This window comes from Xiphophorus maculatus, chromosome 20, assembly GCF_002775205.1.
Source record: "Xiphophorus maculatus strain JP 163 A chromosome 20, X_maculatus-5.0-male, whole genome shotgun sequence".
In the NCBI taxonomy this organism is placed as follows: Eukaryota; Metazoa; Chordata; class Actinopteri; order Cyprinodontiformes; family Poeciliidae; genus Xiphophorus; species Xiphophorus maculatus.
In genome coordinates this window covers 25,227,745-25,253,080 of record NC_036462.1, presented here as the reverse complement: position 1 = coordinate 25,253,080, position 25,336 = coordinate 25,227,745, and the positions used below count along the sequence as shown (strand labels likewise).

The following is a 25,336-nucleotide window of genomic DNA, read 5'->3' as shown; positions in this document are numbered from 1 at the left end:
ATCACAGAGGACAACACACGGAAATACGCAGCTCTGTTATTTACTCCGTTATAATCTAAATATCAACCTGGGATGTTTTAAAACTCACATATTATTTTTCAATCAATGTGATGATATTACATTTTAACTTGATATTGAAATGTAACGCTTTTAAAAAAAATAAAATAAAATGATGTTAAAGAAACTATCAAATAAAAGCCATGGAAACTATATGACATGTTAAACTTTTATACCTTATTATAGGGTCTATGTAATCGTAACTGTTAAATCCTAACAACCGCCAGTAACGGAAAGACTGGCGGTTGTCATGGTAACCAGAACACACTAGCCAGGCAGCGTCCTTTAAGCGCGTTCTCCTTTTGCTTGTGACCGTTTGAAGAGTTTGTCTCATTTTTATTGACAAAAACAGACGTAGACATATTTTCCCAAGCTTTTGAAACCGGGGTCCTACCTCAATTCCCGCGAATATGGCTACTAGAAGGGTATTTGTTACCAAATCTTACTTAGTCTAGCTGTGCTACTAGCAAAATCGCAAGACTACTGCGCACGTACTCGTTGACTTTACATTTTTACTCTCGTCTTGATTTGTTTTCCAACAGGGCTCCAGTGTTCACAAATTGTCCGGCCAGAAGTTATCCAGAGCTGTATTAAAGGTGCGTTTATTTCCCAAATATTAGAAGTAAACAACTGAAAGCGAGTAAACCTAAATATCCATTTGGATAAATAAATGATTTACTTTATCATGAAAGTGTCTTGTTTTCACGGCCTTTGAATTTAAACTTTTTGTTACTTGCCACGAACTGCAATATATTTAATTGTAATGGTATCAATCAATCAATCAATCAAATTTTATTTGTATAGCACATTACAGCAGCAAGACATTTCAAAGTGCTTTACATCATTACAAACACAGAAACACAATGCAATATAGAATCAATAATCAAAACAAAGCATTAAGTCAAGTTCCATCAATAAATTTGTAATTGATTACATTTCAAATACAATTCTAAACAGGTGGGTTTTTAGTTGAGATTTAAAAGAAGTCAGTGTTTCAGCTGTTTTACAGTTTTCTGGAAGTTTTCCAGAAAACTATGTGTATGTGTAGAGTAGACCAACAAAACCTGGGGCATGGTTGTAAAGTGGAAGGAATAACATTTCAACTACCAAGACTGAAATTTGTTGTTGGACCATGACAAACTATCGAATAATCCGAGGGATATGATTACTTTTGCGATGCATTTGTACACCAAAATATAAATTTCTGTTTTCTACAGACATGGATCTATTATTTGCTTGACATTCTAGGATGACGATGACACATGGGATGCGACTGATGGCTTGGACGACTCTTTCCATTCCAAATCCAATGCGGATCATCATCATCATCACCATCATCACCACCATCATCATCATCATCATCATCATCTGGACCTCTCAGAGGCTGTAAGAGAAGAATATAACTGGATGAATGATGAAACAGGCCTGTAAACAGGACACAAGTCCTACTTAAGACAGAAACAGATCACATATATTAATTTTTAAATTAAACTCTAATGTAAACTTTGTGGTTGCTTGTTTTCAGCAGTGAATGATGGATAACTGGTGTCTGTACAAGAAATGGATGATATTGTCATGCGGAAATGTCTCCCTCTCTCTCTCTCTCTCTTTCTTTGTGATTTTCTGGCTTATCAAATTATCTGCCCTGGGTGATATTTATTTTACATTACATTCATGTAATTTTGTTTTTTTTGACCTGTACTGATTTATTTATGTAGGAGCTGAAAGAGGAAATTACAAGAGTTCTAAATGCAAACAACCCACATGCTCCCAAAAATCTTGTTCGCTACAGCTTCAAGGTAGGGAAGTCATAACTCAGCATATAAAATTACATAATATAATGTACATGCTACCATTATTGCAAAATTATAGCCACTGTCAATCCAAATAAGGCATTTTAACATCGTCGTATGAAAACAACTACGCTTGTTGGCTCTTTATAAAGACACAAAATTAAATTGGTATATTGCCTGAAGTCTTTACTGTGATATTTACTTATCTTATGTCTTCTGAGCAGATAACTAAGGTATTTTGGGGAAATCACTCAGTTGTATTGAAATTAATTTATTTTACTAATATTCATCATTTTTATTTGTCTATTTTAGGAACATTTCTATAAGCCAGTGACTGCTGTGGATCACTTGGCTGTCCACTTTGCTTTGGATGGGAACCTATTGCATAAAGACTCTGAGGAAGCTCGAAGACTTAGCCTCTTTCAGCTTCCTACAGGTATGGCAGCTGTAAAGAATCCTGGAATTTTGATCTGGACAGTTAAAGGACATATAAAAAAAAAGGAATTCTACTTCTTATGTTTAATGATGTCCAGGCTTTTATTGTCTTTTCCCCCTATCTGAAAAGTGGCAAAAAACATGAAAGAAAAAAACTTGAGTGATCATTTTAATTAAGGAATATAGAAGTGAGTTATCAATGCACAACAGAATAACCACCCAAGATAAAAGTAGTGATAATTTCTTCAACTTCAGTTTATCAGCATGTTTTTATATTATATGGATAACAAGAGATCAAGAAAAATCTTGTGCGAGGTTGGTAGCTTTAGGAGTTAGCAAGCCTTGTCCGCCTGTATTTCAACTAACTAAACTAACACTGCACACATGGTAGATGGGAAAGTTATAAATGCATAGAGGGCAGTCAAAGGTCCTCTCAAAGAAAAAAAACAACAGCTAAATTATAACACGGAAAAATGCTTGAATAATGTTTGGGCATTTGTTGATTTATTTAATGCCTCTATCTGCAGGCATTTTGTACTCATAAAGGACATATACTGTATAAACAAAAAACAAACATTGACTGACTCTATGTGGCAGTCATGGGATGATCTTAGGTAGGTTCTTATACCACAGATTGGGTTGTTCTAGTGCTGGGCGATAAATGTATTTTTATCAATAAATCGAATTTGCCCATTACAAAAATTTAATTTTTGGAAAATCTGGATTTATTGTCATCATTTCATTCCTTGGGTTTTCGTAGTTAAGACTGATGTCAGCCTACCCAGGACCTATTTTCTTATTTGAACACAAGAAGTTTTGCATCTGGTCAATTCCCAGAAGGGATGATTAAAATAGAAGTGAGTTTTTGAAAATAATCTCTGTCATTTGTAATTTCCTTTTAAGAGTCGAAAGAGAGAAAAATAAATAAATAAAAAATTGGAAATTGAATTTGGTACTTCAGTCAATTTACAAGCCCCCCCACCCAAAAAAAAAGTGTTAAATTGATCTGCTTTAAAAAACTATAGAGATTATGTGTTGTTTTTGGGGGACTTTTGGCTTGTCTGGGCTTAGCAATGTTTGTCCTTTTAAGAATGATAAGGTTTTTTTTTTTACTTTAAGAGGGTTTTTGTAGCTTATGTTGTTTCTTTATTCTCTGGTGTAGTGAATATTTGGAGCCACTAGATGCCACTATTAAGCTAACCAACAGTTTGCAGAATTACACAATGTACAGAGTGTATTTTGTTTGCTTTATGAACTATAAATTTAAGAATAAATATGCCATATTTGCCCAGGGCTTGTACCAGTGGAGAGTAAAGTAGAATCATCTGAGGCGCACGCTGAAACCCCGGTAAAAAGAAGAAAAAGTCTGTATATAGGCACTTAAAATGATTTAAGACATTGTGGAAAAAAATACTGTAAATACTTGAGTAAATACTCAAGTTTGACTTGTGTATTTTGAACTTGAACCTCCCTCTGCTGATTTTCCACAACAGACTACACCTGTGGAGGATGGAGGCGACAGTGAAGAAACTGGAGATGAGGACAAACCACGTAGTGCTTCCTCAAAACGTCGCAAGAGGGAGGCAAAAATTACAAATCAATTCAACTTCAGTGAAAGAGCAGGACAGACTCGCAATAATCCTTCAAGGGTATGAAAAAGCAGTAACTATTGTGTGTAGTTAACATAGGCAATGTTTACAAAGTAGGCACTATAATATTGGTATTAACACACTTTGTCGTTGCTTATGTATTGATGTACTATGTATTAAGATAAAGAGGTTTTCCTTTTTCCTCAGGAAAGAAGCTGCCAGACTGAACCTCCTCCCCGCGTCACCTTTTCTGGCTCTGTTAATCAGGTATGTTGCACACTTGTGTTCTGGTGTGTTGTGAGAGAGAGTGTTTCTCTTTGTGTGAAACACTGATTGGTTGACTTTAATAACTGATTGCTTGCAGTGGGAGATCTACGATGCATACTTTCAGAAAATGCAGAACCAAGACATAATTGAAAAGAGAAAGAAATCCACAGTAGAGAAAAAAGATGATTTTGATGTCAAGAAAAAGATGATGATGGCGGTAAAGTTTTTTTTTAAGCTTTCCTTCATTAATATATCATTGTGTACATTCAATATATACATTTAAATTATGCAGTCTACACATTACCAAACCAAAACTAATATATTCAACCTAATTGGTTGAAATAGTATTTCCGGAGACCCCAAAACTTTGCTGTGTTTCTATTACAGAATGAGGAGCTCGCTAAAGTGGGCGAGGTAGCCATGATCATTGAACGAATGGTCATCCAAAATACAATGGATGACATAGCACAAGGCATGACCGTTTATATGTGAAACACATTTTTAACAACACACTTTGCTCTATGTTGTTCTCTAACTGCATTCCTTTTGTAACCTTCAGATTTTAAGTACTTTGAGGATGCCTCAGATGAGTTCAGAGACCAGGAGGGAACTCTTCTGCCTTTGTGGACGTTTCAGTATGAAAAAGCCAGACATTTGACTGTCACTGCCCTCTGCTGGTGTGTTGATTTATCAAATCTGTGAAACATGAAATCTGAATAATGGATTTGTAAAGTTCCGATTCCCTGTGAACTCTATCACATTTTATCAGTATGCAACTTCTCCTGAGCCACCATGAGTCTTTGTGCTGCTTTTCTGATTAATGCCAGACTGAACCTCCTCCCCGCTAATTTAGTGGATGCCTATGTCTGATAGGTGCAGTTGGTTCAACATTTTGAATTTTCATTTCAAAAGGTTGAAGTCTGGATTTTATTCATTAGTAAAGAGGACCATTAATACATTTTCAGTTTTGTATCTCATTACTGTCGCAAAAGAGAAGGATGATTGATAATTCATTATTATTCGATAGGAATAACAAATATCAGGACCTGTTTGCTGTGGGATTAGGATCATGTGAGTATTAATTGAAGTTGTTATAACATTATTATTGAATCATTTTTAAAAACTGATCCTTTCCAAATCATCTTTCTTCTCTGTTGTGGCTAGATGACTTTGGTAAACAGGAGGGCGGCATGCTGCTCTTCTTCTCACTGAAGAACTCGGCTTTTCCGGAGCACATCTACTCCACAGCCTCTGGGATCCTCTGCCTGGACATCCATCCACAACTCTCGTATTTGGTGGCAGTGGGTTTCTACGATGGCTGTGTGGCTGTTTACAACTTGAAGGAGAAACAAGAAGACCCTGTTTACAAGAGTACCGCAAGCACCGGAAAGCACACAGATCCTGTCTGGCAGGTAACATTAGGTTGGGGAGTTCACTGTTTGTGTGTTCAGTTAAATGTTGAAGTACTCAGCTTGCTTTTTTCATGCTCAGGTTAGTTTTTCAGTAGATAAAAAAAAAAAGAAATTTAGTTTCAAACAAACAAGTCAGGGTTTCCCCCAGTGTATTTTTAGCCTGGCGAGCCACCAGGGTTTACTTGTGCTCCCACCAGGCTAAACATTGCTTATTTTTTTAAGTCTCTTTAAAATTGTTGCATTTTTTCAGGCTTTATAGTTGGTGTTCAGGTATGAATCTCCCAATCTTTCAATAACGAATAATTATCAAGTGATATTTTCAAATTTACTGTCAACTTTAAACACTTTTTAACTCAAAAACACGACAGGCCATTGGATGAATGACTGCCCTGGCACCCAACCACCGGGCTTTGCAAGTTTTCTTGTGGGAAACTTTGTATAGTTATTTAGGTTTGGGATACATTTAAATAGAGACATATTTTTGTCAGTTTGAATGCTGAAGATAATCCAAAATCTTCAATCTGTTTATGTGTTTAGTCTTCTCACACAGACATCTTGTATTCAGGTGCGCTGGCAAAACGATGATATGGACAGCAACCATATGTTTTGTTCAGTGTCATCTGATGGCAGAGTTGTGACCTGGACACTTGTCAAGGTTTGTACAGTCAGTACATACTGCAAGTGCAACTTGATTATTTGAATGATTATTTCTCGCTTTTGTGTATTCACATTTTGCGATCATAAATTCATGTGTTTGTTCTTTTTTTTAACTATTAAAGTATTTGTTATGTATCTGTATGTTGCTTTCTAAGTGTATATTTGTATGGCAGAATGAGCTCATGTCATCGGACATCATCAGACTGTCTGTGAAAGGTGCTCCATCTGATGGGTCAGATGGTTCACAGCTGCCTGTCATCTGTAAGACTCCCTCACAGACCTTTATGAGAGTCTCTCTGTGATAATGTTTTCACTTTGATTTATAAAATTAGTTTATTAAATGAGACTCAGATATGTGACAGTGTATATCTTTATGCTTCTTATGTGCAGCTCATGGTACATCACTCGACTTCCACAAACAGATTGATTATCTGTTCTTAGTTGGCACAGAAGAGGGGAAAATATATAAGGTATGTGTGAAGGATTTCAAAAGCTGATGTGTCTGAATAACACTTCTAAAATTACATTACAGATTTTGTTGATGTGATCCACTTCGACAGGCAGACCTTCAGGAAAAAAAGAAGTCACATCTTAATTTGACGTACAGTAATAAGGCTATCTGAACTTGTTCTCAAGCCAAAAGAAGTTTATGTGTAAAACATGAATGAAAGTGAATTCATTTTAAATGAGAATAAAGCATCATTCTCTAAATGTCACAAAGCCAGGGGTGGGCAGTATTTATCCAAAGTGCCACATGTGTGTTATGGTTGTAGAATCATTAACACTAAACTCTAACTCTAATTATTTTTTTATTAACTCCTCTTAACAGTAGTCCTTGGAGATGAGTGATGAAATGAAAACATGCCATACTGACCCACTTTAACCTTTTGGTATCTGTGTCAGTGGGCTGCATCTTAAAATTTTGTATAGAAATTAATTTCAACTCAGACACTATAAAACACACATTTGAAATATGTTTGATACCTTACAGTTCTACTAAGAAAGCAAAAAGACTCAGGATCACCTTTGCTTCACTCGGCTGTTCTTGCTAACTTGTTGACAGACACTTCCCCGATATGTGTGGAATTAGATCCTCCTTCTGTCACGTTGGCACGGACACCTTAGAGAGGACTGATTAACAATCTTTCACAGAGCTGCAGGACAGCAGTCATTTTGACTGTGTTTGAAAATGCAGCAGCTGTGTCTACAACCTATCAAGTGTTTACCTAAGATTGTCTTGTTAATTTATCCCTGCAATCTAACTCTTCTATTTTGTTGCTTTCACAATCCCTAAATCAAATTTAGAATAAGGCTGTGAGGTTTATATTTCACTTTAAGTTTCAGTGCAGCAACATTTTTACCAAACCACTTTAGGCTAACACCACAGTGGAAGCATATACACAATAATAAATAACAAGAAAATCATTATATAGTTATCTGCATAGAATAACAAATAAGGTTCACATGTCCCTGATAAAATACCATAATTATGATAAGTAAAAAGGAATTATAAATAATTTCAACACTCTTTCCTATTGTAATGTGACACACATTCTGTAGAGGTTAACTAGAAAACAAGAATTAAAAAATATGGAAAAAAATAAATAAATTAAAGTATAATGTAAAATCCTAGTTGAACTCTGTTTTCTTTTCAGTCTATATACAGTATATGCCATATCTTGATTTGGTAATATTTGAGTGAAGACATTTCCATTTTTTTTTTGTTAGTGTTGTAGATGTTATAAACCTTATTTTAAGGTCTAATATGCAGACACCGAATGAGCTGAGTAACTTATGAACTGTCTTGAGAATATGGACTTCTTTTCACTTTGATTTGTAGGTAATAATCAACTTTTTCCTTTTATTCCCTAGTGCTCCAAGACTTACTCCAGTCAGTTCCTGGAGACATATGATGCCCATCGTATGCCAGTGGATACTGTTAAGTGGAACCACTTCCATCCCAAAATTTTTATTTCTTGCAGTTCAGACTGGAATGTCAAAATCTGGGACCACACCGTCAAGTAAGAAACAGAAATCGAGTCATTTGACTTTTCTTATAGCTATTAACCATAAAATAATAAACTCTACCCTAATCAGTAATCAGTACACGTAACAGTCAAATGAACAGCAGGAGGAACTGTATGTTTTTTTTTCCATTTGTGATAAGTATGAGTCTGTCCCCTAAAACTCTTGTGAATTTAATCTAAATTTATCCTAACTTATCATACAAACTACTTCTCAGTCCAACTCCCCTAAGAACCATTATAAAGGGCATAACAGAGAAGCATTGTTGTGATGATGAAGACAGAGTGTTGAATAGAGAAGGCGCTCTTCAAGAGACAGAAGCCAATTTCAAGTAATCAAATTGTGAAGTCAAATTCTCCTAAGTCATGTTTGATATGTACAGCATTTTTATAACAACTGACGTTAATATAGTTACTTGATTATGCTATAAAGTAGCACATTGTGCTCGGACAGCATAATATCCCCTAAAGCTTTCACCTTACTAATATAATCTGCTGAAAGTTTGGTGCAAGGTATCACGGATGACCTTTAGTGGTCTAATAGTGTCCATGCCTCAATGGCTAGTAGCTCTGTACCCTTAGGTGACAGTATGAGCACCTACGAGGCATGGTTTGATCTGTAAATAGAGACCTTTTATCTTGTATAATATTTAACTTTAAATTTAATTTAAATAAGCATTCAGTCCTTTGTAGTCTACTTCCTTTTAATCCTACCATTCCAGAATTACTGGGACTAAAGCCTGCTGCAGCAATCAACTGGACAGTTAGCGGGCTTTTCCACTGGACTAATCACCAGACTATCAGAGACGCCATTTATCAACACATATATCATCACTTGTCTGTGACACTGTTGTTTATGTGGTGCTAAGACACTTGCCCACCATCACAAGAGCCAGCGTACCATCTGTGTCTGCTGGCTTAGCTGAACTTTCCATTGACTAAAATAGGCAGCGCTGAACCTGTTGAAAGAGTGTGTAGGTGTTGTTCTGTGAAGTATTCGTGTTTGTTGGAAGAGGTTCATTTTCACAGGAGATTGAAAGCTCTGGGAAGTAACATGACTGCTATAATGACTAGTGTTACAGTCTTTCTTTGAAACTCAGGGTTGGGTTGAAAGGAGATGTCAACACTGCCTCCATGTTTAACATCCAACGGACAAGCCTGTTTTTATTGTCATTTTGATTAGTTGAATAATATAAAACTTAATATATATATATATATGCATTTTCTTTTCATTTTGCCAATGAAAGAATCACACAAAAATGTGTTCTTGTTAAATAATGGTTCAACAATAACCTTAACACTTTTAATGGTTTGTTTGCAAATAGTCAGACACTCAGTGATATGTAATAGTAATTCCTCTGATCTTTCCATGGTTTTGCAGTGTGTTAGTCTTTATGAGCTTCTTAGACTCATCGTGGATCAAACATAATTTTCTTGGCTCATTTGATTAACCCACACATCCGCCCACATTTTGACTGCACAAGCAGCTTGACTGAATAATGATAGTAATCATTTGCTCATCATGAGAGACACTATTTCAAAGTGTGATCCTTAACATCCTAAAAATACAAAACTTAAGATTTCTGAATTCCAACACGTTCACTTCTCAGTTCACCATGGAATTAAATACTGCCAGGCCTTGTAAATAAATGAATGAAGGAATGAATGTGTATCTCCCTGATGATTAGACTTCAATGCAAAACAATGCAGTGTTTGTGGGCCACAAGGGTTACAACAACATATGCCTTCCAAAAATCAGTGAAAGTAGAATACATTATGATTAATATCAGTGGGTAAGTGGTGCATGTGCATTTACCTTATGCAGAGAAAAAACAATAGGTATACTGAAAATTGCTCCATCTTCTGACAGCTATATGTGAGTAGGTTTCTGTTTTATACTGTGGAGAGACTAGACTTTAGTTAATTTGCCCTGAATTCCTCACACACAAATATAAAGTAGTTTTAAATATCATAAATAGTTTTTTTTGAGGGGGGTATTTTATCTTTCAATTAAAAAAATTCCACCTGAAGGCGTAGAGGAAAGACAAGGAAATATGTTGGGGGTCTTTTTTCAGGATTCACTTAATTTATAAATAAAGTTAAGCTGTGTGCTGTTTATTTCTAGTACAGGTAAAGCTGTTCTGTGAAGGTCTCAGAAGTTTCTCAGAGAATGCTATGAAATAAACAGCATTTTGAAGATAAAGGAATGCTGTAAGCAGGTCAAGGATGAAGATGTGTAGAAGGTTGAGAGCACAACCTTCTGGCACTCCTGTGCATCCTATATTTCTATCATATAAGGCTGACAAAACGTGAGATGGTTGAAGGAGTAACAACACACTTTGGCACTGTACATGTTAGTGTGGTGGATTATATATATATACAGTACAGACCAAAAGTTTGAACACACCTTTTAATTCAATGAGTTTCCTTTATTTTCATGACTATTGACATTGTAGATTCACACTGAAGGCATCAAAACTATGAATAACACATGTGGAAATATGCACTAAACAAAAAAGTGTAAAACAACTGAAAATACCCCTTATATTCTAGTTTCTTCAAAGTAGCAACCTTGTGCTGTGATTACTGCTTTGCACACACTCTGCATTTTCTTGATGAGCTTCAAGAGGTCGTCACCTGAAATGGTTTTCACTTCGTAGGTGTTGCCCTGTCAGGTTAATAAGTGGGATTTCTTGCCTTATAAATAGTCATGAAAATAAAGAAAACCCATTGAATTAGAAAGGTGTGTCCAAACCTTTGGTCTGTACTGTATATATATATATATATATATATATATATATATATATATATATATATATATATATATATATATATATATATATATATATATATATATATATATATATATTATTAATGGCTCCAACAAACTTTAATTTTGTAAAGAACACCTAAAACTGAATGATATTTTAAATATAAAAAACACAACCAAAAGCAATTTAAAAAGGAATATAAAAACCATACAAAGCCAAAACTATAAATAAAATGAAATATGAATTCCATGTTTGAATTCAGAAATTTTAAGTTTTGTATTTTTACTATGCACTATTTCAAAGTGCGATCTTTAACACTTTGACATAGTGCCTCTCATGTCTCTAAAAACAAAATTGCCCCTCGAAAATACTGACTATTGATTCATTGATTTATTGCCTTTTGCGACGGGCTTAGACATGTAAAAACTAACGAGTCAAAGTAATCAAAACTAGCGTTTTGTTAGTGTAGCTATTTCTTTTTTATCTTTATTCTGGTCAGTTATATTCCAAGCTTTTAAGCTTTGAATTTTTCAACGGATTCAAACATAGCACACTGACCTGAATGTGCAAATGAAATGTGTGCCAAGAAGCATTGATTGCACAAGGTGATATGCATTCTTCAGGCAATGCATTTTGAGTCTTTCACTCTTTTATACATGTTTCTGGATTCTATTCAGGAACAAGAATTTGGTCATGTGACAGGGCCTCCGTTTTCACTTGCTCCTGAGTGCATTCCCAAAGGGATTATCAAATATATCAGTTCTCAGAAAATTAAATGCGCAATTAAATGTATGTTTAAGGTGAGCAACTTTGCCTGTATTTTACTTTAGCTTTACTTTTGTAATTATTTCAGCACTCCAATGTTCACCTTCGACCTCAACTCACCCGTTGGAGATGTTTGCTGGGCTCCTTATTCCTCCACTATATTTGCTGCTGTGACAATAGACAGAAAGGTAAGGGCCTTTTTCAGTTCTCTCCTTTTCCTTTTTCAAAATGCAGCATGGTAAAATGAGCAGAACTTCTAATCATTTTCTACCTTTAGAATTTAGAACATACAAAACATTCTTCTTTTAAACATGATCCCGTTTTTAAAAGAAGCATGTCACCAGTTTTAGACTTTCATCAGAGCCTGAAGCGTGCTTGCCTCCGAGATTGCACAGATGCGGCAACACGTATCTGCTGGGTGTCAACGATAACTTGACATTTATTTGACTGAACATGTGAAGCACCACAGCTATACCATCTACCATCTGCCACTCACTTTTTAATCTTCTTTATATATTGGATGAGTCTCAAATCAAAGTTAAGTAACCTCAGGAAATCGAGTTGGTTCAGACTCTGATTTCATGTAACAAAGAAGCTTCCTAGTTATTGATTCCAGGCAAAAGTAATTTCAGTGGGTGTCATGTTGCTTATCTTCACATATTTTTTCTGTATGGCTTCAAGCTGTCCCCATCTGTTGGTCCTCTCAGTCTGCGCAACACTATAAAAGTCAAGGTTGTTATGTCTGACACGTTTCCTTTGCAGTGCGCCAAGTGAAGTCTAGTGAGAACGACAGAGAGGAAATGTGAGCTGAGTAATTTGAGAGACACCTTATGTGATCCTTGGTGTGTTTATATCATGTCCTCTCAACTGCCAGGATTTGGTCACCACAGGCACCAGCTGTGGCATAGGATAACTCATTATACCACACAACCAACCTTTTGCCCTGCCTGAGACGTGGAACCAGGGCTGCTTTCGGGACAATTGTTCCCGCTCTGCGTTTCTAGTATATGTGGTAGAAATTTACCAGAAAATGAACCAGAATAGCAGGATGCTTTTCCATTTATTAGAAGCTTTGGCAAGGAGGTTTTTGGATCAACATTTCAAATTGCAAAGAGGTATGGTTGAATCTTTGCAACCATACCTCTGTCTCATATTTTATGTTAGCTTTAATTGTGATAGACTACTTTAAAATTTGTTGCAGTTCCACCTTATTGTAGACTCTGGGGTGTGGCAAAAGAATGAATAAAGCATATATTTTAATAGCCATTTGAAATGGCAATGTTTTTGTGTGTTTTAAGTTTGTGACGTTAGTAGTTTGACAGGAAGAAAGGTGAGGAGAGAAGGGGAAGACATGCAGCACAGGATTGAAGGTTGATCCCTGTGTTCAGTTGTATTTTCTCAATTTCATCAAGACTGAGTATTTTATTTTGGTCAGATTAAAAGGAATGATATAAGACACACAGAACTCTCACATTTATTGACTGGCATTAACCTCCATGTTCTCTCAGTACAGCGGTTTTGTTGCAGCACATTAATCAATTTCTGTAGCAACTCTCGAGTAGAGCTTTGAGTGACTCATTTAAGTCGTGTGCTCCTTGATGCATGTATACCAATAATGACAACCTGGCTTTCAGTTACTTCTGCCGCGCCACAAAATGTCAGAGGAACAATGGTGTGAGTGTGTGGGTTTGTGTGAGCTTGTGCACATGTGTTCATGAGGATAATGCATTGACTGGAGGCTGAGGTGCAAGAATGACACACAGTTGTGTGGCGCAAACAAATTCTCTCTGTCCCTGATCCTCCATCTGAGCTGCCTGTTTAGAAAAGTGTCTGGATGACATAATGAGAAAGTCTGGTCATCTCTGCTGGTGATTAGTCTTCAAGCTCTGTGTGTATACTGTTTCTGGTGGATGTCCTCTCAACCTTCTCTGTAGGAACTGTCACACACATTTTTCAGTCTTTGTAGTTTCCTAGAAATTAAATGAGCAAATCCCAAAAGACAAGACGATGTACAAAGGGTATTATTTTTGGAAAGTCTGTTTTTATTTACATTTGAACAAAAATGACAGGTTGAAAATTATTTATATCCTTCTCCAGTCTTGCTTTGCGTTGCAACAAACTAACATTTGTACTTAGATGCAGCCTTTTTGCATTTTTAACCATTCGTCTTTTTAATAAGGTCCAAGTCATTGAGGTTAGAACGTCTCCTTGCCATTAAATTTAGCTCCTTCCAAAACTTCATTATCATAGATAAGTGGGGACTCTGGCTAGATCAATCAACACATTAGTATCACATTCAGTCTTTAGATGCCTACCTAAACCTACAAGGAGTATAGATCATTTTGACCCTACCTCTAAGAATTCAACTTTTTCAACTCGTCATTTTCAAAATGAAAATATTTCCAAATGGCAACACTTTTTTCTCAGAGAAAATAGCAGTGCAAGCAATCAAAGGTTAGTTAAAAATATCATGTCAACCCAACTCCACATTGTACTTATATTTTTAATATATTTGTTTACATTCTTGGTGACTTCACATAATTGTGAACCTGAAGAGGAACATTTGTGATGTTACTGTACTATATACACTGTCTATAAAGTCTTTCTGTTTTAGCCAGATTTTATAACTTGTAAAAAAAGATGACTTAGAAAAGGAGTCCTCATTACATAGGATGATAGTGTAAATTAAATTCAGCCATTTTCTCTGTTGAAAATGTGCATCACTATTGGACTGGTCACTGCGTGGGCACAGTAGTTTTCTAAAAAGCAGATGAGTTTCTACAGATTGGTTTCATAGACGTCCAGGTCCAGCTTTTGGGTCAATTCATAGCCTCGTTTCTCCTCTGTTTCCCTGCAACACAGTACAACAACGGACGCACTGATTGGTGGCTTGATTGGATGCTTTCACCTACATTTTTAATGGGGTCAAAACACCCCAAAACATTATTTTAATGCCAGACCAAGAAAAAAAGATGCAGTGTTAAGTGGTCAATCTAATCACCACTCCTCTTTACAGAATTAAAAGAAATTGACTTTTTTGATCAACCAGCAAGTTAGTATTCTGCAGTGTCATGCAATGCATTAATGCAGAGAGCCAAGTTAAACTTCAAAAAAAGAAAGATTACACTACAATTTGCCAAAGTTAAAATTTAACACTCATATATCTCTATTAATAAAAGGCTTTGTGAGATTAGATTTGAGCTTTATTACATTTTGCTTAGTTATAAATGTTTGTACATTTATAACTAAGTACATTCATATGAATGAAGCACATATGAATGTGCTTCATTCATATGTGCTTCATATGAATGAAGCACATTCATATTTAATGAAAGTGCTTCATTAAATATCGTCGGTTATACAATGCAAATTACATAAAAATAAGTCATTTCAAAACAGCTGTTCTTAGCCATGGGACTCTACCACAGTATAATTATGAGTCTAGGCTTTTTGTTAGTCAGAAAGAAGAGTGCTCAACAGTTAAATTTGAAACATTTGTTAAACAGAAAATGTATTAGAAGCAGAAAACCAACAAAAATAGGTTTCAATGATAGCAGTGTATGTCCACATTTTCACAGATTAAATATCTCAACATTTCAGAAATAATTTGCTCTATCTGAATGCGTCACACATCTGAGGTAGAGCCCCAGAACGCTTCGCAGTAAGGTAACAATCTGAAATTTCTGACCAGAGTAAAGACTTGTCTTTACAAACATCCTTCTAACATCAGAACGTGATTTTTTAAAAGTCTCAAAGAAACTGATTACAGAGCAACACCATCAGTGTTTGAGAAAAAATAACTGTGATTTACAAACCTTTTTATACTTAGTAGTTTTTTTCCAATCAGGAGAATAAAGACAATGACCAGGAAGCCAACGGCAGCTGACACACCAATCAACCAAGGTTGAAGAGTCCTTTTTGTTGATCTTACAGCTGATGACATAAATCCACATAAATGAATTTGTAAAATCATGAAGAAAATATATAATATTTTACTCAACTTTACATTTTAGTAAAGTTCATAATCTACACCAATTGACTTATTAAATGTTTTATTTGAAAGATAACTATCACAGCACAATTCGTTCTTGATCCCCAAGCAGTGCTGAAATAATCTCCAAGAGGACGAAATGTTTACTTATGTGTCAAGATTCCAAGTTAATTGTAAAAAATAGTCTTACTGTTTTCAGCTGAGCAGCTGGTAGCACACAGGAGCACACAAAACGCAAGCACGTTCATCCCAAACATGGTCGATCGGTTGTTTTAACCCAAGTGACCAACACAGAATGTTCAGCTCAACTCAGCTGCCGAGAACATGCACACGATGTATGTCGTCTCTCTATCGCTGCATAACTGTGTTGTAGTCACAGGTCAGAGTCTACAGCAGAATTATCTTAGGAATCTGGGTGTGTTATCAGTTTTAATAGTCATAAACACTTTATAATCACCTCTTTCATCTCCTTACGACATGTGGGGACCACAGAAATGCAGTACCTAAAGTCTACCAGAGTATAAGATAGATACATTTTATTTTAAAATTGATGTCTTAATTACTTATTTTAGTGATGTAATTTGTTTTATTAGGTGTGCGGGGCTGGACCATAGAAGGACAATAATTGATGATACAGTCGTGTGGAGTAATGCTATTGCATTATCATTTCCCGTGACTCAGCATTTTCCTTCCTTCTCAAATGTACCAGCCTACCAAGAATGTTGCAGATTCTGAGAGTGTTTATTTACTCCAGTTTGGCTCTGTTGAGTTGTAGTGCACCAGATGTGATCTCAGCATGTGCTTTTTCTGATAGTACCAGGCTCTAGTAGGATGTTTTCAGTATTCATGGCTAAAATTCAGGTTGTTTTGCTTTACAACGTTCCAAAACGGTTATCCAGTAGACGCAAAAAGTATTTACACCACCAGGTAAAATGCCAGAGTTTTGTTATCTATGAAAATGAGACTGGATAAATTGAAACTATCACTTTAACTTGCCTGCAGTCAGAATGCAGAATTCTGATGAACTCCAACCAAAGAGAGTGAATTCTGAATTTTTATTAACATTCATTTTACTAAAGTAACCTTTTACGAGTGTACACACTTATGTAACCCAATTGCTGCAGCGTTGTTATTTTTCTATATTTCCATTGTGAAAGGTACGTTTGTTTATTAGCTGGAATGTAAAACAGAAATTTTACCTTTAGGTTACAAGTTTTGAAATGACTTATAGCCTCACTTTTGAATTTCAGTGACTTTTAGTTGACTGTAGTTTTTATTTCCACCGCATGTTACTGGATGGGTTGTCTGGAATAATAAGGCTGTACTTGTATATTACTCAAGAGCATACTTTTGATAGCACTGTGACATTCAGTTCTGATGCAGTATGTGGCTTGTCGGATGGTTTAACTTGTTGGCTTGACCATGTTCTGAAAGTTAAGTGGGCAAGGATTTGTCCTTGTGTGGACTGGTTCTTGGATCCATTTCTGATCCCTTTTATCAAGGGAGGCATTTTTTTACTATCTCCACTTGAAAGATCAGCCTAAACAATAAATTGTTGTACCCCCCTTCGCTCTCCCAAAGATTTAGTTCTGGATGGCCATCCCTTCAAATGAAGAGAATCCAGGCAACATGAATTTGGTTGATACTATTGTATCTCATGATTAAGTTGTTGTCATTTTCCTGTCTGTAAAAAAACATAATAAATAAATGCAGCCAAATGTCCAAATAAAATTACTTTCTGCTATCCTCATAATGTGCCACACAGTAATCCATGCATCTATGTAATTACTGAGAATTACAGAAAAAATACACTGCGGACAAAGAGCTGCTTGGCACGGTTCTAATCTGCTGGCAACTTTCCCCAGATAAAATTCAAATAGCAGGCAGGAAGTTACGTTTTATGGCCGTAGGACATTGCAGGTGACCTGTCCAGAGTGTTCTTCGCCCTCGCCTAATAAAGAGCTGCAGAAAGGCAGCATTCAGCGAGGATTAGCAGGGAAAGATGGATAGCGGTGTGATAGTTGCATAAACAAGGAATTTCCTTTGTTAGAAATAAATACAGTGCAGTGCTTCATTGTCTTTGAATATTGAGCAAGTCTCAAAAAGATATATCTTTTCTTAGAGCTACAAGACTCTGGCACAAAGCTTCTCTTTAAGATTCTTGGGAGGGAACATTTTAAGACCTGTAATTTGTAGTTTTATGCTAATGTGAGCCAAGGTAATTATAAATTCAGTGAAGTAAACTGACTGCTCCAAGTGGCTTTGTGAATTACAAATGCAGTCATATTGCCCTGCAATTACTCATGACTAATGTCGCATTAGTCTTTAGATTTGAACATCAAAAACACTGTTGTTAATAGCTGCACTGATAAGAGTTTAGAGAAAGTCGTACCTCGTTGGAGCTTGATGATTAGTTACAAACGAGGGTTCTTTGCATGAACACTTCACTAGCACAGGCACAGTAATCTTTCTCATAAAAAAAATGTAGGATCTGCTTTGTAATAGTAGTATTGTAATTTGATGTCATCAGATTATCAAAATAAATTAAAGGTGACAGTTATGACATGATGTCCAGTAGATGAGGAAGTCTAGGAACATGGAAAACATCAACAGCACCAACATGCCCACAAATATGGAGAGTAAAGACTCAGAATTACGAGTCCCATGCACTTTGAACTTTTATAGGTTTTGTCAGTTCACAAAAACAAATGTCTGTGTGTTTTTAATGTCGTTTTATGTAGCAAACTAACGAAAAAGTGGTTTGTAATTTTTTAGTAAGAGGAAAAAGCTGCATGGTTTATGAAATTTTCTACCAATAATAACCTGAAAAGTATAATGGTATACATGGTAGGGGAATATTTCCACAAGGCACAAGTAAGCTGGTCAGGAATTGATGGGAAGAAGATACAGACTAATCCTGCTGAAGAACTATTTTTGAAAGGCAGTGTGCTCTTCTTGTCACCACATTAGCAAAATACAAGTTTTTCTGTGCTTTAAGATATTTCTTTTATACATTGTTATCGCTAAATGCCAATACATTTGATGAGATAAAAAAAAAAGTGAAACGAGTTATAATGACTCATCTTTCTCAGGTTCACGTCTTTGACCTGAGTATCAACAAATTCGAAGGGATCTGCCATCAGATAGTGGTTGCCAAAAAGACCAGGCTGACTCACATTGAATTTAATCCCATCTATCCTATCATCATTGTGGGGGATGACCGGGGGACTGTGACCAGCCTCAAGCTCTCTCCAAACCTCCGCAAGAAGCCCAAGGTGAGTAAAATCAATAAATCTCATTTGCTCCACCACTCGTAAGCAGTGCAATGGTAACAGTGTAGTTGGATATCCAGGGAAGCGCTGCTACATAGGTTTTTATGATTATTTATTGTTGGAAAATGCAAAAGATACTCATATTAGTTTTGCATAGCTTGTGGAATTCTGCACACATTAGTTTTTCCTTTTATCTCAGAAACCGTCATGTCATATATGGAAACAGTCTGGATTTCTTTATGTATATTTAATATAGTCTAAGAGGACAACTTGATTCAGCTCAGCAAATAATAAGATTAATAATAATTTAATCTTTTTGTAGCATGCTGATAAAAAAAAAACTTCAATTATTCATAAGTTATCAATATTACAATGGTTTTGTCAAATGTTGTTGAAAGTGTGCAAATAGCATCATCACCTGCCAATTTAATTATCTTAAAAATATGTTACTTGCTGTCATGAACAGAGAGTAAATCGTCTTGGCTCATACGCCAAATGTTTGCAAGAAGTTGTGTCTCGTTTCACCTGCTGTGTTGACGCTCAGAACAAAAGATGTTCATCAAACTTGCATAATTATATCGACCGTGCTGCCAAGTACAATCGGCTACAGCAGCGATTGATAAATCTGAAAAGTTATTAACAAGTCAAACCGATTAACCAGACCGTCCTACCAGCTGCTGAAAACAGGTTTACTTAAACGGTCATGGAAACCAATAAAAGCTGCAGTTGTCTTCAACCTAACTCTGATTTAATTTCACTATGGAATAATCTCCCTATCGCGTTACAAAGTTATCTGAATCGCTATTTCTCTTGTTGACAGAAAGAATGCCAATTTGAATAAATTAAAGAAAAACAATTTGGTCAGCGGTGTATAATAGCATAGCAAAATGTAGCTGGGCTAAAAAACAAAGTTCCACTTTAATCTTCCTCTGCTAGATGAGTCCCTGAAGCCTCTCTTAAGCTGAGAAGTAATCACATCAGTCCTTCTGAACGCAGGAGGAAAGCAAATGGCACACTGAGTCACAACACTTTAATCAGAGCCCATTAACAGTTAGCTCTGCCGCGCTTCCACTTTTCCTTTGTGTTGTTTGCATCAGTGCGTGTAAACCAGACAGAACTTTAATGACTAGAGAGAAGCATTCATTGCATTCATTTTCACAACACACTTCACTGCACATTGTATTACGCAGACTCCTCCAAACATCCTGTCTTAACCACAGAATTATAGGAACACAACTTAACACGCGGCGCGCGCGCGCACAGAGACGCAGTTCTCCTTCTCCTGCAATTTCTGACTTTACGCCTCACAAGTCCATTAGTGATATAATTGCACAGTTCAGCATCACTGACAGTGCTTAGAGGATTTTAAAGGCCAGTGTGGCAAAAATAAATTAATAAATAAGCCGCAAAAACGCATTTAGCAAATAGTCTTGATAGGATCGCCTGTCCGGACCAAGATGGCGAGCACAAAACGACATTAAGGCTTGAAAATTGCCACAGCTCTCAGTTCTTATTATAACCATTCATGTAGCTCATATTTTTTATACTCAATCTGAAATAAGTTCTGATTATTGGTATCAGTAAGTTTAAAATATAGAGTATTGTGATCACAGCTGTGTTGTCACGTTCTGGTTCATGCTGTTGTTTTGCACATGTAGTCACCTTGGCCTCAAGGTCTGTGATGTTTTTATGAGGGATTAAATTAATCATTCTAAAATATATTATACTTTATACATTTTAACCTTATTTCTTGAAAAAATGAAGAGGCCACGTAAAATGATCAGTTTCTCTGATTTAACTTTTTATATGTTTGAGTAACATGAACACATGTAGAACTATCGACAACATGTCTCCGAAACTGCAAGCAAAAGTTTTGAATTTATTTGCAGAAAATGAGAAATGGTCAAAATAAGGAAAAAGATGCAAATAATGCAAAGAGAACAAGTTCATGTTCATTTAGAAACAGCAATACTAATGTTTTAACTCAGGAAGACTTCAGAGATCAATATTTGGGCTCTTCATTTTTCCAGAGCTGTACATGTTTTATTCTGTCTTTGTGTCCACCACTGTATTTCCTTTACTTCCTGGTAAGAAGAAGAATTTAATTGTTAGTTCCTTGTTTTTGTGTGTATAGAGCAAGAAGGGCCAGGAGCTGCCCAAGGGGTCAGAAGCAGAGGTGTTAAAGATGGACAGGCTGCTCAGCCTGCTGAGAGAACCAGAGCTGGACTGAAGTCACACCGACTCCGCTTCAATTCAGACAATGCAGCTTCTCAGATGGTGGCTTTTTTTTTTTATATGTTTGCAGCAAATAAAATGAACATGTTGCAATCTGTGTATTTGATCAAATGTTCTCTTAGAGTCTTACTTGATGAAATTCAAATGAGAGCTGGGCGGCTTTCTGAATGCCCCAAATTCTTTTTGATCTTTTTTCTTTCTTTTTTTGTTGCTGTTCTGCTGTTTCTTTTTCTACTTTTGATATATTGAGTAGACACAAGTACCCTCAGTGAAAGTTGTAAGAGGAATGCTTGTCACTGTGTTATATTGTGTTCAGTTATATCGCCTGAATTTTCTGGGAACTGAGGACGGTTGTTGCTGTTCTGCAAAAGGATCCCTGTCTCATTTGGACTAAAAGTGTGATTTCAGATGCGTAACGGTCCTCGATAAGAAGACCGATTTGCATCAGAGGCATCTGGGAAACAACCTTGTTGTAAGTCATTTAGAGTAATGCAAATGTCCATGCAATCTTTACTCCCCAAGGAAACACTGACATGTCGGAAATGTTATTGTGTGCTTCTTTATTACTTGTCTTTTCACAAGTTATGTAAGCAATATTGACACTGATGCGTCTCCATAAAATCACAGAATGTGTTTTTTGGGGTTTTTTGCCATAAAAAGCTGAGACATGTTTTTGTTTCATTCAGAAAACGTCAAGAAAAGCAGAGTTCAACTGATTTGAGTCACTTGTTGTTTTTCTTGATATTTGTTTAATTGAGACTTCAGTCTGTCTTACCTGAACATGCTGCATGTCTTTTCATGTAATTTGTCGACAATAAACATATTAAAACTGTTTAACACAGAGAACTGTAGCAGACTGGATTCAGCAGATTTCAGAGGACAATTCAGAGTTGATAGGAATCTCTAATTGGGTTGGGATTTGTTTGGGAGTTGTTAAAGAAAAACCTAACTGTAGCTTTCCAGCTCATTTTAGCTCTTCCATACAAATTTCTCAGACTCTTTGGGTGGGATTTTTACATTGACCAAAAGTTTTCACTCCTTTTCCACTGCTTTTTGATTTGCATTTTACAGGCTTTGCTTCATTCTGCTGCTTCTGGCTGTTGCTTAAATTTCAGAGACCTATGGCTGACAACTGTAGCTGTATGACAGTCTCATGATTGTCTTAACATCTTGCTGCTCCTCACTGCTGCTACTCTGGGCAGCAGTGATGATACTCCACAGTAACATGTCCTGACCTGGATAACACCATCGGTTGTTGGCAAGCTCTGCTAATCCACCTCATTTGTTTTTTGCTGCTTCTTTATAAACCGCTGTGTGGTTAGAAAGCCGGGCATAAAGACATTGGACTCTGGGATATGATTATGGCCCATTATGATCAATGAAAGAGATGGTTTGAACTTCCTCCTTCTCTCTCTGCTCTTTGGTTCTGCTCGTCATCCATGAAGCCTGCTTTTCAATTCCTCTGAGTTTCGGGGTCGTAGTTCAGGTATTATTTCAGCTTTTGAGATGCTAATCAGCTGCTCCCAGTTGTTTAAAAAAAAAAAAACTCTTGTTGCCTCGGTTACATGTGATAATTGTCTGAAAGTATAAAAGTAAGAACAAAATCCTTCCAGCAGCACAGCATCAAAAATCAGAGGATGCTCCAATCATTCAATGCCAACCCCTCGCCCCCAAAATATGAACTAAAGTCTACAAAAACAACAGATCAGAACTAATGTAACAAAGTTACTCGAACATGCTGCCACAATCAGCGCTGCTATTCTAGAATCTCCTCTAAGAATATCTTTTCTTGAGCACGAGAAAAGAGTTTTCTGTTCTCCAGTCCAACAGAGCACCTTGGATGTACACAAATCTGCAGCAAATGCTTGATACTGACATGTACTAAAATCAGCCAAAATCTCCTGACACCTTGTTCGCTCATATCACTTATACATGTTGGAAACAGTACAACCAGGCTGCAGGGGATGCATTGTTTCATACAATAATAATCCACTAAGCGAGGGAAGGTGGAGTGTTGCAAGACATAAATCGACGTAGAAGATTGCGTACCTGTGGAGCACAGCCAGACAGCTTATCTTGGCTTGTACACGCTGTCTCGGGCACCGGTCCAGTGATGATCTGGAAGCCGTTTTATTCTCCAATCTGCAGGGAGGACTTTGCTTTGAAACATCTTTATTTTGTCTATCTCGTAATTCTTCCCCATCTTTATAACCAGATCATTTGGTGAAGTTGCACCCGGGAGCTCTAATGTTTCCAAGGTGGTCTGAACTCCCTCAGTTTTTCTCGGCCACCGGGAGCCTTTCTGCCCTTCATGTCCTCCACCACCATTCATTCATTAACAGATCCACAAGTTAAGAATAAGATGCTTGCGATGCCTTCTACTTCTTGCAGATACAAAGCTGCTTTTATTAATTTGCGCTAGTTTTATCAATGAGAAACATGTGCTGTATTATTTAAAGAACTAAAACTGCATGAATCACATTACAGAGATTGTTGAAATCGTTGAAGCGAGGGTCTGTGTAAATGTTACAGTCACTTAAAATCTCTTATTTGCACTCTTAACTCTGTCAAGTTTGCATTGGGCGATTATTTTACTGGCGCCAATGATTATTTACATTGGGAATAGAAGCTGGTGCACTACCAGAAATCTTCCTATACTGAGAACAGAACATGTGAAGCATTTCCAGTCAGAGAATGTGTTTGATATAAAAATAGTTTGTTGTTTTTTTGTGCTATCAGGCGGTTACTGAGTGGAAATGCTTTGCACAAGGAGGGCCCAAAGTGCGATTCAAGAGCCACTGGTGGTTCTCTGGATGATTTTGTGTTGCCCCCAGCTGCTAGTTCAAGTATGACATAAATTTGGCCTGCCAGCACAGGAAGGTTTATGCAAATTGACTTTTTTTTTTTTTTTGTCGTTATTCTTTGGGGAGATATTTTCACTGATGTGAATCCTTTCAATAAACAGAGGAAAGTAAAAACAGGGAAACTAATACTCTCTCGAAGTGGAAACACAAACTACAAATTTTATATCGACCTTTTGACATGATTTTCACAATAAAGAGGACTATGAATATTTACTGGGTAGAGTGAAGCCGTTTATTAAACCTGGTGGAACTATCTTAAAATTTATCACTGACGCACAACAAATACATTCAAAACATGCTTAACTATCTGTTTATTTTGGGGAATGCTTCAATTTTAGAAAAGAAATAAGAAAAAAGAAAGTCAGAATGTGTTTCAATCGGTTTATTTTTAATAGGTTCAGCCTTGATATCAGGAAAGACTCCAGAGGATTGTGAACTGTAAGGTTCATATTATAGTCTTTTAACAGTGCCACATGCTTCGTTACATGGAAAGTTACAGGATACAGGATAAAGTGTGTACGTGCTGCGGGATGAATATATTCGCCGCAGTGCAAGAAACATCGACCGAGTCCCTCTGGTCTCTTCCAATCATTTCCTCCGTGACTCAGTCCAGGATGAGTGGCCCATCGTCGCAGCCAGAAGCAGATGTCAGAGCGAAGGACGCGTCGAAGTAAATCTCTCCTGTTCTGATCGAATTTTACCCGGGATTGTTTGGATGATAATGACATGCACACATTGCACATAATCTCCCATGTCTTGTTGTTCACCAGAGACTATCTTTCTGCTTCTCTCCTGCCACACTTTGAGATTAGAGAACATGTTTCGAAAACTAACCTTTCCCCACCACCTCTTGTGGCAATGGTAATTCTGTACGTTCACATTGCCGTTCTGTGATGAGCTCTGTCACACCAAAGACCAGATTGGTTGAGGGATAGCCGGGTGAAGGCATCAGTCAGGGAAGACAGTCTGTCTTTTCCCTCTCACACTCAATCCTCGTACGTCTTCAAGCAGTCTCTCACTTGTGGCTACATTTGACTCATCGTTCTGCAGTCAAGAGGTCAACAGGTACTTGTGCTTGTTCATCTGCTGGGTTTCTGCTTCGCTCGGCGCTAACACGGGCAGCCTCTCTGGGCTGGAAGGGACGCCGCAGGCTCGGTAAACAATCAGGCAGAGCAGGAGGAGGAGGACGGCAACCAGCGTGTTG

At 36.8% G+C, this 25,336-nt stretch overlaps 1 protein-coding gene and 1 long non-coding RNA gene across 2 annotated transcripts; one reads left to right on the top strand and one right to left on the bottom strand.

Annotated features, from left to right (window-relative positions):
• The first annotated feature begins 335 nt into the window (after positions 1–335).
• dnai1 (dynein axonemal intermediate chain 1) lies at positions 336–21,358 on the top strand. The gene is made up of 20 exons (XM_014468368.2): positions 336–482; positions 600–653; positions 1,306–1,443; positions 1,776–1,856; positions 2,163–2,286; positions 3,578–3,633; positions 3,779–3,934; positions 4,082–4,141; positions 4,239–4,358; positions 4,529–4,613; positions 4,701–4,818; positions 5,169–5,212; positions 5,306–5,553; positions 6,119–6,208; positions 6,384–6,471; positions 6,601–6,680; positions 8,083–8,231; positions 11,859–11,958; positions 18,854–19,036; positions 21,168–21,358. Exons 1-20 carry the CDS (start codon positions 468–470, stop codon positions 21,261–21,263), a joined length of 2,085 nt encoding a protein of 694 aa, XP_014323854.1. The 5' UTR covers positions 336–467; the 3' UTR covers positions 21,264–21,358.
• LOC111612334 lies at positions 13,792–16,128 on the bottom strand. The gene is made up of 3 exons (XR_002754557.1): positions 15,952–16,128; positions 15,586–15,703; positions 13,792–14,621 (listed from the first exon to the last, which is right to left on the bottom strand). It is a non-coding gene; the product is annotated as an uncharacterized LOC111612334 (long non-coding RNA).
• Positions 21,359–25,336: the final 3,978 nt, after the last annotated feature.

What these genes read in the sequence shown, in the direction of transcription:
- dnai1 (XM_014468368.2), top strand. An exon ending in CTCGCAATAATCCTTCAAGG is followed by an intron (nt 3,935 to 4,081) that starts GTATGAAAAAGC and finishes CTTTTTCCTCAG; the next exon opens with GAAAGAAGCTGCCAGACTGA. An exon ending in AAGAGGGGAAAATATATAAG is followed by an intron (nt 6,681 to 8,082) that starts GTATGTGTGAAG and finishes TTTATTCCCTAG; the next exon opens with TGCTCCAAGACTTACTCCAG.